Raw genomic sequence first — 15781 nt, 5'->3', positions numbered from 1 at the left:
ATACTAAATATATCACTCAGATCAGAAGACAGAAACCTAGTAGAAGTCACCAAACCTTCTAAATGAAATGGTCAATGCCTATACTTTTACACTATTTCCAAACAATGGCATCCCCTCCCATCAAACATCAGAACAGCCCCAAGCCTGCAGCTCCTTAAAGCCTCTTTAAAAGCACACCTAAATAAGTGCTGGCTGTGCACATGTTTAACTCCAGGTTAATTCCGCTCTACCATTACTCCTCTAAGCACTCCCATTTATTTGTCTCCAGTCTCTTCTTACCCCATGTACATCATTGAACCATACCATATCTCTCCTCCTTTCACCTTACATCTGTATGCATTCTTCTGCCTGTCTCTCTCACCCCTACCTCTTTCTGCTTTCTTCTTTCTGTCTTTCAGTGGCCCCACTAATAATCCTAATCTCTCAAATCCTTATGATACTTCAACCCTTCACTAATTAAAGCTGTTTATATATAAACTTGTACAGTCTGTTATAAGCCTGTCCTCATGTCATGATGCTATTAAGTACAGCAGCTATTCTTCATCCATAGTAAACTGCAGTTAATACATGGGAATGATTTGGAAATTAAGTAAAATTATTAGTAAAACACTTAAGTAACTGCACACTTTAGTTTCTCATTCTTAGCCTGTAATATTGTTTTGTGTAAAGTCTTAACAAAGATGTAGTTGCAGTGTATTATGGAAATTCCTGTCAAACATTTTGGTTGTAATTTTTTTGTAATTTACCTATGCATGTGTAGAATTGTGGAGCTTTTCTCCTCAGGCCTCCATTGAAAATGGACTATGCGACCCAGTCGGACTATCCCGGTTAACAAATGTCAAATAAGTAAATAAATTGCATAAGTTGAGTAGGATACATTTGTAGTATTTTTGGTAGGGAGGATAGGATGGCAGTAGCTCTATAAAGTCTGTGTGCCACCTCTGAGGAGGGGCAGTATATAATATTTTCCATATGGATGGGATGCATCTGTGATATGGATCAGTTTATCAGTGCTGATATTGGGAAACCCATGGTGTCACCTGCTGTTTTTAAGTATTATGTTGGAAGTTGGTCTGCAGCTAAAGAGGTTTGTTTTACTTTCAGTATAAAATTTCTTGTAGTAGAGGTGAAGGCTGGGAGGCAGGGGAATGAATGTAACTGGTTGAGATAGTAAATTAAATTAGGATTAGAGTTTACATGGTATTGAGTCTGTGGCGTTAGTAGGAGATGGTGTGGTAGCTTAGCCAGGATACATTAGTTTTAGTGATTATTACCAAAAAAGTCTTGGATTTTATTGATTTTTGTATGTTTATATTGCAGGTTGGTATAACATTTTTTATCCATTTAATATTGTCCTTAGCAAGATTTCTGAGATGTATAAATATGAACTCTATTTTGTTTTCTACTTATTTTATTCATATAGGGGCTAGGCTAAGAATCTGGATTTGGTACTGTAGCTTCTGACCACATAGTTGGGAAGGTGATTGCTAATTGTGTATGGCAGACATCCCAGATGTTAGGATTGTATTTGGTTTAAGAATCCAATGTAATGATGAGCTTCTGTCAGACTTTGATTCTAGTAGTTGAGGTGATTGACTGTGTAAATCCATATTATTCAGTTCTGAGGGAGTGTCATTGTTGATTAGATCACACTCTGTGCTGAGTTACTTAGTATAATAGTTTTTTGTTGCATATGGTGAGATGTCCAGTAGACTATCTTCTGCTGTTGAAATTTTTATTTTTTGAGGAGTGACATGAGGATTAGATTTTGGGCTCTGTGGGGCAGTAGGGTTCTTTATAAACAGCTTTTGTAAATAATGGCAAAACCACCAGCATGTCCGTTTTTCTTTTTGAGCTTGACTATATAAAATCCATGGGAATTACTTCATTATCTAATATGTTGCTTTAACCTGGCTTCAGTAGTAACTAGTATAGCAGGAGAGTATGTAGCTAGATATGCATGAATGTCTTGGATTTTGTTATGTATACTTCTAACATTCATGTTGGAGCAGAAATTTGGATTCAGAGGTAGATGGGGAAGTGGATCTAGAACCATTTGTAATTGTGTTGGCTGGGTTGCTGTGCAGTGGGACTGGGGTTGTGGTGAAAGTCACCCTGAATTTCTGGGTGGAATTGCTGTGCATAAGAGTTTAGAGCTGCTTATATTTTTACATGGATTTTATTGTATTTATTGTTGGAATGGACTTTGACTTGATGTTTGTAGTTGAAGAGGTAAGAAAATATTAGAGGTAAGGTGATATGTTGTGGGAGATGTGAGGTGAGTTATGGCATGGTAAATGGGGTTTATTAGGAATAATTTGTGTGGTAGATAGGATAGATAGTAAGATGCGGTAGTGCATTATGTATACAAAACAGAAGCATATTGGTTAGAAGCATTGTCATTAGTGGTGATAATAGACTTTATCATTTGTATGTATTATACGAGGGGAAAGTTGTAGTTTGAATGGAGGAAGGAGCATTGCTAAAGATTTGCTTAGAGGTACTGTCAGGGAGAAGGCTCAGAAAGAGTGGATGAAGTGTAGAGCAGCATGAGAGGGAGGTTGTTTTAAATGATGCTAAATATTAGATGGAAGTTAATAGGTGAATAGAAAGAATAGTGATTGTATTAGTAGTAAATTGTATGGGAAGGTTTAGGGATTGTGTCACAAGTGATAGGTAGAGGTGAGTAACATAATGCTAGAGTAAGGTGAGCTGGGTGGGAATTGGCGATAAGGAGGTAGGGAAGCAAAGTTGAGCATAGTGTGGCTTACCTGGCCTTTGGGTAACATGAGTTTAGATGCAACAATTGAAACAGTTTCCATTGTTGCTGTTACTGTTATAGCGTATACATGTATTATCATTTTAACAGTTTTCATTCACACCAACATTACTTAAAGTGCTTAATGCCTGCCTTCCCTTAAACCTCACTTCTCATTCTGAACATTATTTTGCATCTGTTATTTCCACAAGTTCCATTTTTTTCTATGAAAATTGCCCCTTTAACTTTTCTAAGCATCCCATTTTATCTCATTTACAACGCACAATACTTCAGCTGCAGTTGGGTTAAGTTTTGATTTCCATTTCGCAGTGCTTGCTTTTTTGGCAGCCAGTAACATTAAACTTAGTAAGTCCTTACTTATGTGTAGGTAGTTCAGATTCTAAATATCATGTCAAAAGAATCATTTACTTAGTTTAATTCCTTCCTCACCGAAAGTTTCCATCCGTATACTCTCTAAGGATTTGTTTTTAATCTGTCAGCTTGTTACATTCCATAAAACATGTTCACAGTTACACCTGTCTTCCCCATCTCACCTCCAGCACATATCTCCCTGAAGAAAAAAATTCTCTGAAGTCTACGTTAGGGATAAAGGTACCCATATAACCACTTGCTTCTAAAAGAATCTTAAACATTCTGAACTTGGGAGCCTTACAAATTTCTTCCATTCTTCCTTTGTAAATTCTTTCCCTTTCCAGTCTCTCCTCTGCCTTCCTAATTATTCCTTTTTTTTAATAACCTCTTCTGTTCTAGACTCAAGTAAAACCTCTTTACTAGACACTCTCCTGTTAGTTTTCTTTGCCTGTACTGTGTTCATAGGTTGGTACTAGGCTATCAGCCCTAGGGCCTATATAAGCCTAGCCATAACAATTCCCTGGCTATTTCTTCCCACACTATTTACTTCCCTGGACCCCTGTCTAGCAGGGCAACTGACGTGATCCCTGGGGTGAATTTCCTGACATCATTCTTTAACCTACAGTCCAAACATCTGTTTAGCTTTGTTGCACTCTTATCTTCTCCCTACTGAGATACTCCTAATGTCTTTGTTCCTGTGCTGATTTCCTCCCGCAAATGCTGGTCCCCTCTTGCCTGTTTTCTGTATACTTGCATGTAGTCCAGCCCTACTGGTAAAATCTCCTTTCTCCATTCCAGTATTCATTGAGCATTAGTTTGCAGCAGGTGTGTTCGCTAATGATTATTCTGGTGGCCTCAGGGTCTAGGTGCATTTACTTAATTAGCACATTCTACCACGAAATGCCTTGGCTGTGAGCAGTAGAGAGTCTGAAAGAATGCCAGGTTGTGATTTGCCAAGATGTTGAAACCATTCTAGGGCACATGACGGATAGTGTTATCCTTCATCAGCCATTATGGTGATATATTTGTGATTTTATATCATTACTTGCTTGCATTCCTTGATACTGTGGGGAGATTTGATTATATAGGAGAACCAGAATAAGTTTGTTGTTTCTTTGAACCAGCATGAATCTTGTGTTCCAGATTCCACCCCTTTAAAAGGAATTATTTCTGGGCATCTTTTGGAGATGTTCCAGCCATGAAACACTGGGGAGGAGGGCCTTTGGTCAGACCTATGCCATGCTGGAGCATTTATATATTTCAGCTGGTCCAGAAACATGAAGAAAGAGTAATTTTTCCCTATTTAGTGTTTGTTGCCATCGTGACTCTCTTCAGAAAAGTTGGAATAGTAAGAAATGAAGTCTTACTTTCTACCAAAATGCATAGTGCTAATCATCAAGCATTAACAGTAAAATGATTGTGTAGGAATTTCTGCTTATATTTACATAGTTTAATGTTGGTATTTTTGTTTACAAATTTGACATATATTATAATTCAACAGATTTTTATGAAAAAGTGCACTCAGTGATGAGGATGCATAATTTTCACACAGGCTTTTCATTGTTGATCTTCTGTGCCTGTTGGCTATTCTAGGATTTGCAGACTAAGCTCCGCGAGTCTTTCAAAGGAATAGGTGATGAGTTCCTGACTTGTCCACTTGCAAAACAAGCTAAGGTAAGTACCTACTTGAAAAATAATATAAGTATTTTTTTTTTCATCTTTTTTGGAGTGGGGAGATTAAACTCATTGTTTAAACTGCAAAGATATTTTGTACTTAACAGTAGAGGAATATCCAAACTAAGAAGAATTTAAAAAATGTCTGTGGTGTTATTTTCAAATTTAAAGTCAGAAAGTCTCTTGTGCAAGTTCACAAATAAAAATTCTCCACATAACTTGAGACTGCGTGGAATAATATCTTTTCTCTTTTTGGTAGAGTCTTTTGTGCAGTATGGCTTACCTTTTGAAGTATCTAATCCTGCAAGTTTTCACTAAAGAGTTCTTTCCCACAGTGTTGTTCAGTATTGATCTTTTACTGGCAGGTTATAAAAAAAATGAAAATTGTTGAATTGGCAGTTGGCATCATGAGATCCCCATTTGCAGTAGTCATAGTTATATTGAACATATCCTGCTGTAAGGTTATCAGATGTATTGACAGCCTGCAAAGGTTTAGGCTCCTTCCTTGCACACCATACATTTTCTTTTAGTATAAGAGTACGTTACAGCATAAAAGTGACTAATGGGTGCATCAAAATTCAGGACTTTCTTACCATATGTACACTTGTGCAGATTTCTCATCAGCTCAGCAGTGTGAGTATTGGCAGTCGGCTTCAGCTACAGCTTTGAGCAGGTAATTATCCCCATTTTCGAACCTTCCTTTTCTTTGTAAAAGGTCATAAAGTTTCTTATGTCTGTCAGAAAGGACAATTTTTAATTTAGAAAAATCACCTACAAGTATGCTCATACTAGTTGTCTCTCTTGTCTGGGACAACAGCACAATATTAGGGTCTGTCAAATCTGCCTTTCCTTTACTCCTAAAACAGTAAGGAGAAGGTTTAAATTTCTTGATGAAGCAAGCATTTCAGAGACTTAACGTGTGATGTTGGTATCATAGTCCCTTCAGCAGCCCCCCCCCCCCCCCCTTGCAGAAAAAGGAAAAAAATAGAGGATTGAGAAGAGTCTTTGAGATCTACTGTTTTCTGTGGCCTGAGGCTCATGATTATACTAAGGCACATTCTGGTCCCTGTGGTATGCCTTTTCAGGAAGCTGGTAGCTTCAGACAATATATCAGGCAGAGCACACTGGTAAGGGCAGTGGAGGCAATGCAGCAAGTACTGGTGAAGGAGGACATTGCCTGGTTGCTTATAGAGGTCCAGCCTATAGATTTGAGGCATGTAACCTCAAAGTGTTTACTAAATACCTGTCTCCTCCTCCTATCCCTTCAATGAAGTTGGAAGTGAATTGATTCACTTGTATTCATTCCTTCTGTTACTCTGATTACTACTAAACAATTCCTGCCTTTTCCTATTTTCAGCCAGTCCCTCCTCAGTCTATATTTTTCTGCTGAGCAAACACCAAGTGACCTATCTCTGCCCAGCAAATAAATCCATGACAGATGCCTATTCCTTTAAGGGCCAAATGACTACAGTCTAAAACAGTCAATGTATGTGTACTGCTGTGTTGTATACCATATTTTTGTAACTCTTCTGTGAAAACAAAATTAGAGACTACTGATGACAATACACTGTTCCATCATAACTAAAAAAAAAAATCTCCCTGGTGAACTGTGCCGACTGGAGAACATGGGAACTTAGGATTCCCAGCTACCTGCCTATCAAAGTGTTATTAGTTATACATTTCCCCCTTGCAATTTTTTTCTCTTACCTTTTTTTTTATCCCATCTTCCCTTCAGTAATCTTACTCTGACACTGCTAGTGCGTTAATGCCTCTATTTCTCACCATTTCTCACGCATCCATTGTACTTTCTAAGGTTTTTGTGATATTCAGTGTTGATCTCCTGCTTCTGTAGTTCTCTTGCACCTTACTGCAACACTTAGTAGTCCCTTTAGGTATTTTTTATCCTGTTTTTCATGTGCCAGTTCCAAGACTATACACCGTTTCTCCTCACTCTGAGAACTACTTTGTTCCCGTACATTTATTTTTCCTTTCCCTGCTTATCTATTTTTGAACACCTGGACAATGTCTCCCACAATAGCCTCTTTTCTGTAAGCATCCTAGAATATGTTCTAAAGGATATGTACCTTTTCTCTACATGTGAATTACTTTTCCCCCATTAAGGTGCTCTCATTATGTTTCTGTCTACTTGGGGTAGGTACTGTCTGCTCTAGTCACCCTTGCAAAGCTCATCTCACCCTATTTCCTTACACTAGCCCCCCCCCATACAATGCATTTATACTCACAACAGTTTCTCTTTTTCACTGAATGACTTATCTTCTTATCTAAACCTAGCAATTACTCTGCTTCCCACTTCTTTTAATCACACCCTCTTTCTGTCTAAATCAATTGTTTTGCTACCCCCTTCTTGTAACTACTCATTGTCATGTTATTCTCTTCAGTCTTTACCCTCCACTAGTTCCACCTGCAAACCTACTCTTTATCCTCCACATCTATCCCTAGCCCCTCTATCCTTTTATTAGGTTATTTCTCCACTTCCTATTTTCTTTCCTGCACCTTAACCTCCCTGTACTTGTATCACACCATTTTCTACCCTTTCTCTATCCCACCTGAACATTATTTATTTGACATTTGTTAACTGGGTTAGTCCAACTGAGCTAGAACCCCATTTTCAGTGGAGACCCGAGGAGAAAAGCTCCAATACTGGGCAATGTTTTATAACAGTACCCCCTCCGGTCATTTCTCGCAGGAATAGGCATGGCCATAATGATCAGCATGCCTAATGCCTATGATGTAGCATGCAAATGATGTATGATTTACATGTCATGCAGATTTGCCTGTAACATCATGAATATTCATTCATTCCTCAAAGTAGAGTGATCTCGGAGTTATGTTTGTATTTATACACTCGGGGGGGATGCAGGGGGCTGGCCCCCAGGTCTTGCTACTGTGCATTGGTCGGGTGGGGGTACTTTTGTAAAACAATGCCCAATACTGTAAAATACAAATAATACAAAAACTTACATTTGAGTGTAACATATTTACATAATGTAACAACTAAAATGCCCCATCCTACATCACTGCCTTACAGTCTTTCTCTTTTCTACTGTACTACCTTATAAACATGCTCCTCATCAATAACTTTCTACTCCTGTACTTCTGTTATCGCATCTCACATGCTGCATGGCAACATTCTCACAACTATGTCACCGCCAGTATTACAACCACCCAGTCTTGCCCACTCACTGTATAACACTGAAAACTCTGTTCTACTTTAGTTGCTTCCAATATATTTAACCTGTCTCGTTTAAAAAATATAAACACCTTAGTGCTTCTATCTATCCTCACAAGGTAAAATGTAATACTAACTTATAAAAACTTCCAGTAGTTGCATTCCGATAAAAACTTCCAGTAGTTGCATTCCGTTCCCTTAAACGGAACTTATCTGCCCAGCAATGGAACAGCACTAAGCTGACCTTTGATCCTCAAAAGCCTTAGAGGAGCATACTCTTTGATGTCAGTAAACCTCTGAAGAGCCTGGCACCCAAACTTTGTGTTTTAGTAAGCTTAGCTTAGCTTGAGCTGCCTGACAGTTGGGGCACATGGAAGGTGCCCTGAAGCTTTGGAAGCTGTCTGGCTGTTATATCCTTGGCAGGATATAACCCATATAGCTAAGGCTACTGCAGCAGTGATTATTCAGACTTGCACAACTGTACTTTTCTGAATCCAACTCCTGGATCACTCCTTGATCCCCTGACATTGTCGTGCTTCTTGAAACATGGCTGAAGCCTCACAAAAAAGCCTCAGAAATTCTTCCCCAGGCTATAATATAATATAATTTGCTGTTAAAGTTGCATAAAAAAGCATACAGTATCATAGTTCTGTTCTGAACCACCTTGCTGTCTCCCCTCTGTCTGTTGCTGCATCTAATGCCCACTCTGCATTACTCCTTCTCTCTCCTTGCAAACTAAACATGCATCAATGCTCCTTGTATTCCCACAGGTAACAGCATCCCTTTTCTGGAAAATATTCTACATTGGACATCAGAATATATCTCAAGTGAAGTTATAATACTCAGTAATGTCAATACTGACTGCAAGCGCCGTCAACAGATTTCTCTTTCACTAGTGTCAGTCTTCACAGGTTTACACTAATAACCTGCCATTTTCACTGTAACAAAACTACTAATACTGGCACTTCTCTGGACTGGATCCTTTTCTGTAACCCTGAAGTTTATCACTCTCCCAAAATGTTCCCAAACCCCCTCACTGACCACTATCTATTACTAATTACTATCCATTATTAATTTTAATTCCAATGGCTTTAACAATATGTTGTCTCCCATTAACTGGTCCATCCTCTATATCTTACCATTGGAGCACACTATTTTAAAATTTAACTCTTCGTTGATATTCTCAACAGCCTTGCTGCCTTAAGAAGAAGAGTTAATCCAACCATTACATTTCACAAATGGGGTAACCCCACTGAAATAAACTACAGACCCAACCCATCCTACACAAATGCATTCATAAACTACAATAATATCTACTCCAAGAAAACATTTTCGGCACTAACGAGCATAGCTTGTGCCCAAATCACAGCACAACCACCACCCCAGTTGCCTTTTTAGATACCATCATTGCAGCCAGATTTAACAATAACCTTAGTTTCCTCCCTCTTTCTGCATCTCTACAAAGTCTTTGACACAGAGTTTCTCACACTAAACTCAAAAGTGTCTACCGTTGCTCTCCAGTACAACACTTAACTGGCTCTTGAGTTACCTCTCCAATTGTCAACAGTCAGTTAACCGACTTTGTACTTTCTCTACTTTTTATTCTTTCCTCCCAGTTGGTACCAGAGTTCCACAGGGTTCCATACTTGGTCCTGTTCTCTTCAGCATATTTTTATTAACAGTATGCATACACCCTCCCAACAGTCTACACTTGTACAATATGCAGATGATTCAGCTGTCATCTATTTGATACTCTACTCGTCCCCATTTTCAATCCATCACTCAAAATGCCTTCAGTTCTGTTGAAAACAGTCTTAGTGAAAACCAATGTATAGGATCATAGGGAGTTACTAGGCTATTGGCACGGAGGCCCTTATAAGCCTAGCCAAGAGTTTAGCCAAATCAGCACCTGATGTCCCTGTCCAGCAGGGACACTGGTGGAATCCCAGGGATGTATTTTCTATTTCCCGTCCAGTTATCCAGGTTGCGCTTAAAAATGGGTAAAGAGGTACTCTGTTTGACGTGGAGAGGGAGTCTACTCCACAGATGGGGGGAGTCTCTAGGACACACATCTGTCCCGCCAACAAGTCCTGTTGATGTCACAGACCAGGTTGAGGCCTTGTGTGTGGGTTACTCGAGTGGAGCTTAACTTGCGGATATGTAGCAGTCCATTCAAGGTGGGGTCTGAGATCTCCTTGTATGCCAGACAGAGGTCACCTCTGAGGAGTCTGTATGAAACTGAGTAGAGGGATAGGGCTTTTAGCCTATCTTTGGTAGATTTTTGTGGCCCTCCTGGTGAGGAACCTCTGTGGTCTCTCCAGCTGCTGCATGTGCTTTGCTAGGTACATACCATATGGGGCGTTGTACTCCATAATGTGCCTTATAAGGGAGGAATACAGGGATGTTATGACCTTCTTGTCCCTGGATGAGATGCCCTTACTTATTAGCTGGGCCATGTCGAAAGCTTTCCCTAAAATGGAAGCAACATGGTGGTCAAAAGTCAGGTTGCTGTCAGTCTGGGTGCCCAAATCCCTCACGACTGATTGCGTGCTTAGGACGTTGTTATTAATGTGATAAGTTGCAGGGATGTCACTCTTCCCAAAGGGGATGATGATACATTTTTTTGTATTCAGTTTGAGACCATGTTTCTGGCACCAGTCATTAGTTTGGGTGAGACCCTCTTGGAGGATGTCCACATCACTAGGGGACTTGATGACAGCGCCCAACTTAGTCATCTGCAAACTTGGTCAGCCATAGCCCACTGGTTTTGGCCTGCACCTCATAAAAGTATATCCCAAATAACAGAGGCCCCAAGACCAGACCTTGGGGCATGCCACTCTGTACGGGTCTACTGCTTGAGGTGGTTTCCCCTATTTTGACAGGCCCCAAGACCAGACCTTGGGGCATGCCACTCTATACGGGTCTACTGCTTGAGGTGGCTTCCCCTGTTTTGATAAGATGGGTTCTATCAGTGAGCCAGTTAGCTATCCATCTGGTAACATACCATGATGCTTAGGCCTAGTTGAGAGAGTTGATCTATTATGCCCAAGTGGGGAATAGTGTCGAAGGCTTTAGCCAGGTCAAAGTAGGCGGTATGCACTGCATTCCCCTTGTCCATGGCTTTGGGACTGTCTCAAAAAAGTCTACCAAATTTAACAGACATGACCTTCCCTTGACGAAGCCAAACTGCATGGGATCAAGTGTTTAGAGGTTGCCAATGTCCATGTTAATAAGATCCATGATAATTCGTTCCATGGCCTTGCAGATCAGGCTAGTTAGTTTGATGGGTCTATAATTTCCCAGATCAGTGGATGCCCCACATTTGGGCGGCCACAGTGGTGCAGCGGTTAGCGTTGTCGCCTCACAGCAAGAGGTTCTCCGGTTTGATCCTTGGCTGGGGTGCCTTCTGTGCGGAGTTTGCATGTCCTCCCTGTGGTCGCGTGGGTTTTCTCCGGGTGCTCCGGTTTCCTCCCACATCCCAAAGACATGCAGTAGGTGGATTGGACACTCTAAATTGGCCCTAGGTGTGAGTGTGTGTGTGTGCCTTCTATGGAAGGTTGGGCGCCGGGCTGGCAACTCGACACTGTAAAACTTCACTGCCAATCCTGTGTGCGGACAGATGATCTGCTGTGGCGACCCCTAACCGGGAAAAGCCGAAAGGAGAAGAAGTGGATGCCCCACATTTGTGTAAAGGGATGACAGTGGCTGTCCTTCACTCAGCTAGGACAAAGCTGGTACTCCGGCTTTGGTTGAATAGGGCGCCTAATAGTGCTGCAAGTTCCTGCCTCAGTTTATGTAGGATGCAGCCTGGGATGTTATCGGGTCCCATGGAGGCTGTATTTTTTTGCCTATGAGAGAGCAGAGATGACCTGATCCCTACATTTAAGGGGAAGGGGGCAGGTACTGAGACATTTAAGGGGAAGGGGGCAGGTACTGAGACTGTCTTGATTTACTGATGGGGGTGACAGAGGGGTGAAATTTTCACTGAATCTGTCAGCCAGCATGTTTGCCATATCTACAGCATTTGTATATGTAGTCTCCTTGATCACCAATTCTGATCAGATCTGAATGCTACCTTTGTGATTATGGACATATGTGAAGAAAGCCTTATGACTGTCTCTAGTAGATGTGGCCAATTTGGACTCAAAGTTTGCTTTGGAGGATTTCACTAGTACTCTTATTTGCTTATTTAGGCTAAGGAAAGATGGCTTCCAATTGGGCACCCGCTCCTTCTTGGTCCTGGACAGCATTTTTTTTTCTTGTTATAGAGTTTATTTATTGCATATATATGCAGAGGATGATTTAGTTCTGTCAGGTATTCCTGATTCCATGCATCTCTATAAATGTTTGTATAGTAATTTGGTATAGTTTTGGATACTGGTGCCAGTTCCTAGAGAGGGGGGAGGGAGCTGTGTGAATCTGTTTATACCATCCCTCAGGAGGCTGTAATCAGCTTTGGAGAAGTTTTTTGTTTGACCCTAGCTAGAGGTAGGTTGGGGGAGATGGTGACTTCGAACATGACTGCTTATCCTAAACTACTCCTCCTCCTCAAAAAATTACTCTTATTTTTTCCAATATTTCAAGCTAACCCAAAAGTATCCTTCTTAATATCTTCTCAACACTATAATAGAAGTTGTACTGCGTACCAAGATACTGGGTGTTGCTGTAGATGATCAACTGAAATTTCATCTCCACATACAAGACTGTATAAAAACACACCAAAATCTTGGTATGCCATACTGATCAAGAAGGTTCCTTTGTAACTCCTTCAGACTTCCTCTTGCTATTGTATACCTACTTCCTTCTCTTGTTTATGCTGCTTCCATTCTAACCAATATTCAGGCCACCCTAAGAGCAAAACTAAAGCTCTGCTATAACAATTTGGCCAGATATATGACCAACCATATAACTATTATCACTGTGATGCCCTAAAATCACTAAATTGAGTTTCTTCATCACCTTGTATTCTGCCAACTTTGCTCTGCATATAAAATGATGTATACATCTTCACCCTGCCCGGCAACCTGCACCATTCTCAAACATTACTTTCCGAACCACCTACTTTGCTGTTCTTCAAAGCATTCCCTCAAATCGTACAAACCAAAAAAAAAATCCATAGGCCGTAACTTGTACTGCAACTCAATGGCAAAATCTTAGAGTACAATTCCCATTGCTATTAGAAAAACACCTAGCAGTCGTGTGTTCAAACAATATAGGAGCGACAACCACAGACACTGGATAAAACAGCAAAAAAACATTTAATACCTCTAGCGCCTCAGCAAGACTGCCTTCAAGGAGTATCATACAGATCACAAACCAACGGATAATGTACATATACAACAATAAAACAATAAAATCAATCAATTAAGCCATTAATTAATGGATAACATAGTTCCAGTTACACTCATTATTCAAACCTCTTGGTGCTAAAGTCCCATACTTCAAAATATACACGGTTTCCTTAAACAAAAGTTTATCCTTAAGTGGAACTAAATCAGCTATAAATAACACTATTGTTCTAAAAGGGTTCCTATTAGAACAACGAAAACGCATTTTGTCAAATGCATTTTCATCGACACCTGAAGAGCAAACAGACAAAACAGCAAAGCGGCTGTTCAGCAAATTCTTTCCTTGGGAAAGAAGTCGCTTGACCGCTTTGTTGCTTTGCCATGTTCTGCACTGTAGTGTGGTCTCAGAGATTCCCTTATCCGGTATAGCTCCCGAGCGTAAATGTGCAAGAGTTACTGACCTTAGGGTTAGGGTGTGGGTTAAGGTAAGTGCATATGTATGAAAGTGTTTACTTTTTTGCGTTAGATGTACGGTTGAGTGAAGTGCATATGTGTTTTAAGCTGTTTACTTTTGTTTTGGGGAGGGTACAATTAGGGTTAAGGTAAGTGTGTATGTGTTTGGAACTGTTTATGTAAATGTGCAACAGTTACTGACCTTAGGGTTAGGGTGCGGGTTAAGGTAAGTGCATATGTTTTAAAATGTTTGCACTTTTTTTTACGTTAGATGTATGGTTGAGTTACATGCATATGTGTTTTCAGCTGTTTACTTTTTGGGGGGGTAGAATTAGGATTAAGGTAGGTATGTATGTGTTTGGAACTGTGTACTTTTTTTTTTTTTGGTTGGAACAGCGATTTCTTTCCCTAGGAAAGAACTTATCCAAATGGAAGAGTTTTTCTATTTGGTGTATTTCTTGTAACCCGGAGCCACTTTCTGTGGATGTCCCTTTAGTTCTCTTATCTGTGTGAATTGCTCAATGCTGGATTGGCTTATTCTAATGTTAAGGACCACTTTTCAGCTATTTCTGCTTGTCTGCCTTTATCTCCTCCTTTAATTACTAGATTTAAAGCTAAACAATTCCTTAAAAGCGTCCTTCATATTAGGCCTCCCAGGAAGCCTGTTCCTCCTCCCTGGGATCTTAATTTTGTTTTGGAAAAATTGACTCAAGCTCCTTTTGAGCTTGCAGCTTCAGCTTCCTTGCAACACTGCTCTTGGAAGACTGTACTTTTATTAGCCTTTACTTCTGCCAGACGGGTGTCTGAGCTTTGAGCCCTTATGGCTTGTCCTCCTTTTTGATGTTTCATAAGGACAGGATGTCCTTGTGTACTAGTACCTCTTTTATACCCAAGGTGGTGAATGTGTTGGCCCTTAATCAGTCTATTCATTTGCCTACTTTTTGCTTTCTCTGCAATCTGCTGATGAGAAGGTGCTGCACATGTTAGATGTACATAGACAACTCAGATTTTATTTGGATAAGACTAAGACTTTTTGTAAATCTGATCAGCTCTTTGTTTCCTTTCATCCTGGGTCCTTAAGATTGGCTGTGCCCAAGCAAACTATTTCTTCTTGGATTTCTAAAGCCATTGCTTTTTGTTGTTCCTTTAACGGTAAGCGCCTTCCTTTTTCTGTTAAGGCTCGTTCTACTAGAGCTGTGGCTTTCTTTTGCTTTTTCCAAGGGTTTGGATAATTCTATTCTTGAGACAGCTACCTGAACTTCTGTGCATACATTTACCATGCACTGCAAGTTGGATGGGATTTCCAAAGCTAGAGCTGGTTTTGCTAGGGCCGTCCTTCATGGTTTCCTGGAGAGCTCTGCTGGTCCTTCATCTTCCCTCTCCTCTTCTTGACCCGTGGCACTCTTCCTATTGTAATGAATACTGCAACAGTGAAATGGAAGGACATAGCACAGTTGTGTAAAATCTTACCATAACAGTAGATATCTTCTTCTTCATTGTTGCAGTATTCACTCCCTCCCTCCACCACCTAATCGATTTCTTTTGTGGATGTACTGATTCCTCTCCTTTCCTTGGAATGATGTTGCTACTAGGGCTCTCAATTCTGAGGATGGTACATCTGGATGTTACCTTTATGCCCTGTGTTACATGAGGAGCATACATGTGACATCCAGAGTACCTTAAAGCAACCTTAAGGCTTTTGTGTACTGTTTGGATGTTGGGCCACCCTTGTCAAGGGATCCCTATTATAATGAATGCTGCAACAGTGAAGAGAAGGAGATCTACCGTTATGGTAAGATTCTACACAACTGTACTTTTTATATAGTTTTGCGTTAAGGTGTACATTTTTTGTATTTTTGTCCGTGTTTAAATGATGTCTCTTAACTGTTGTATATTTTATACTTAATTGATTTTTTGCTGATTGATCATGTGATGTCATGTAATAGTATGCCTTTTAAATATTGAGTGCCTTTGTAACTTGTTTTACTTGATCTGAAGAAGTCGTAATATTTCAGATGAAAATGGTTAACTTATTAAAACTTGTGT

The 15781-nt window shown here is 40.1% G+C and overlaps 1 protein-coding gene across 4 annotated transcripts in view; it reads left to right on the top strand.

The window, feature by feature from the left end:
• Positions 1 to 15781, top strand: part of SNX8 (sorting nexin 8) — a 1131155-nt gene that overhangs the window by 499473 nt on the left and 615901 nt on the right. For all 4 annotated transcript variants that reach the window (XM_044089560.1, XM_044089557.1, XM_044089558.1 and 1 more), the window contains one exon: positions 4724 to 4804. In XM_044089560.1, the coding sequence (XP_043945495.1) occupies positions 4724 to 4804 (81 nt within the window). The remainder of the gene's footprint in view (positions 1 to 4723; positions 4805 to 15781) is intronic.

Source organism: Protopterus annectens, chromosome 12.part0, assembly GCF_019279795.1.
Source record: "Protopterus annectens isolate FY-2018-M chromosome 12.part0, PAN1.0, whole genome shotgun sequence".
NCBI classification, from domain to species: Eukaryota; Metazoa; Chordata; order Ceratodontiformes; family Protopteridae; genus Protopterus; species Protopterus annectens.
Note: the sequence above shows the minus strand (reverse complement) of the source record. Positions and strands in the feature narration are given on the sequence as shown.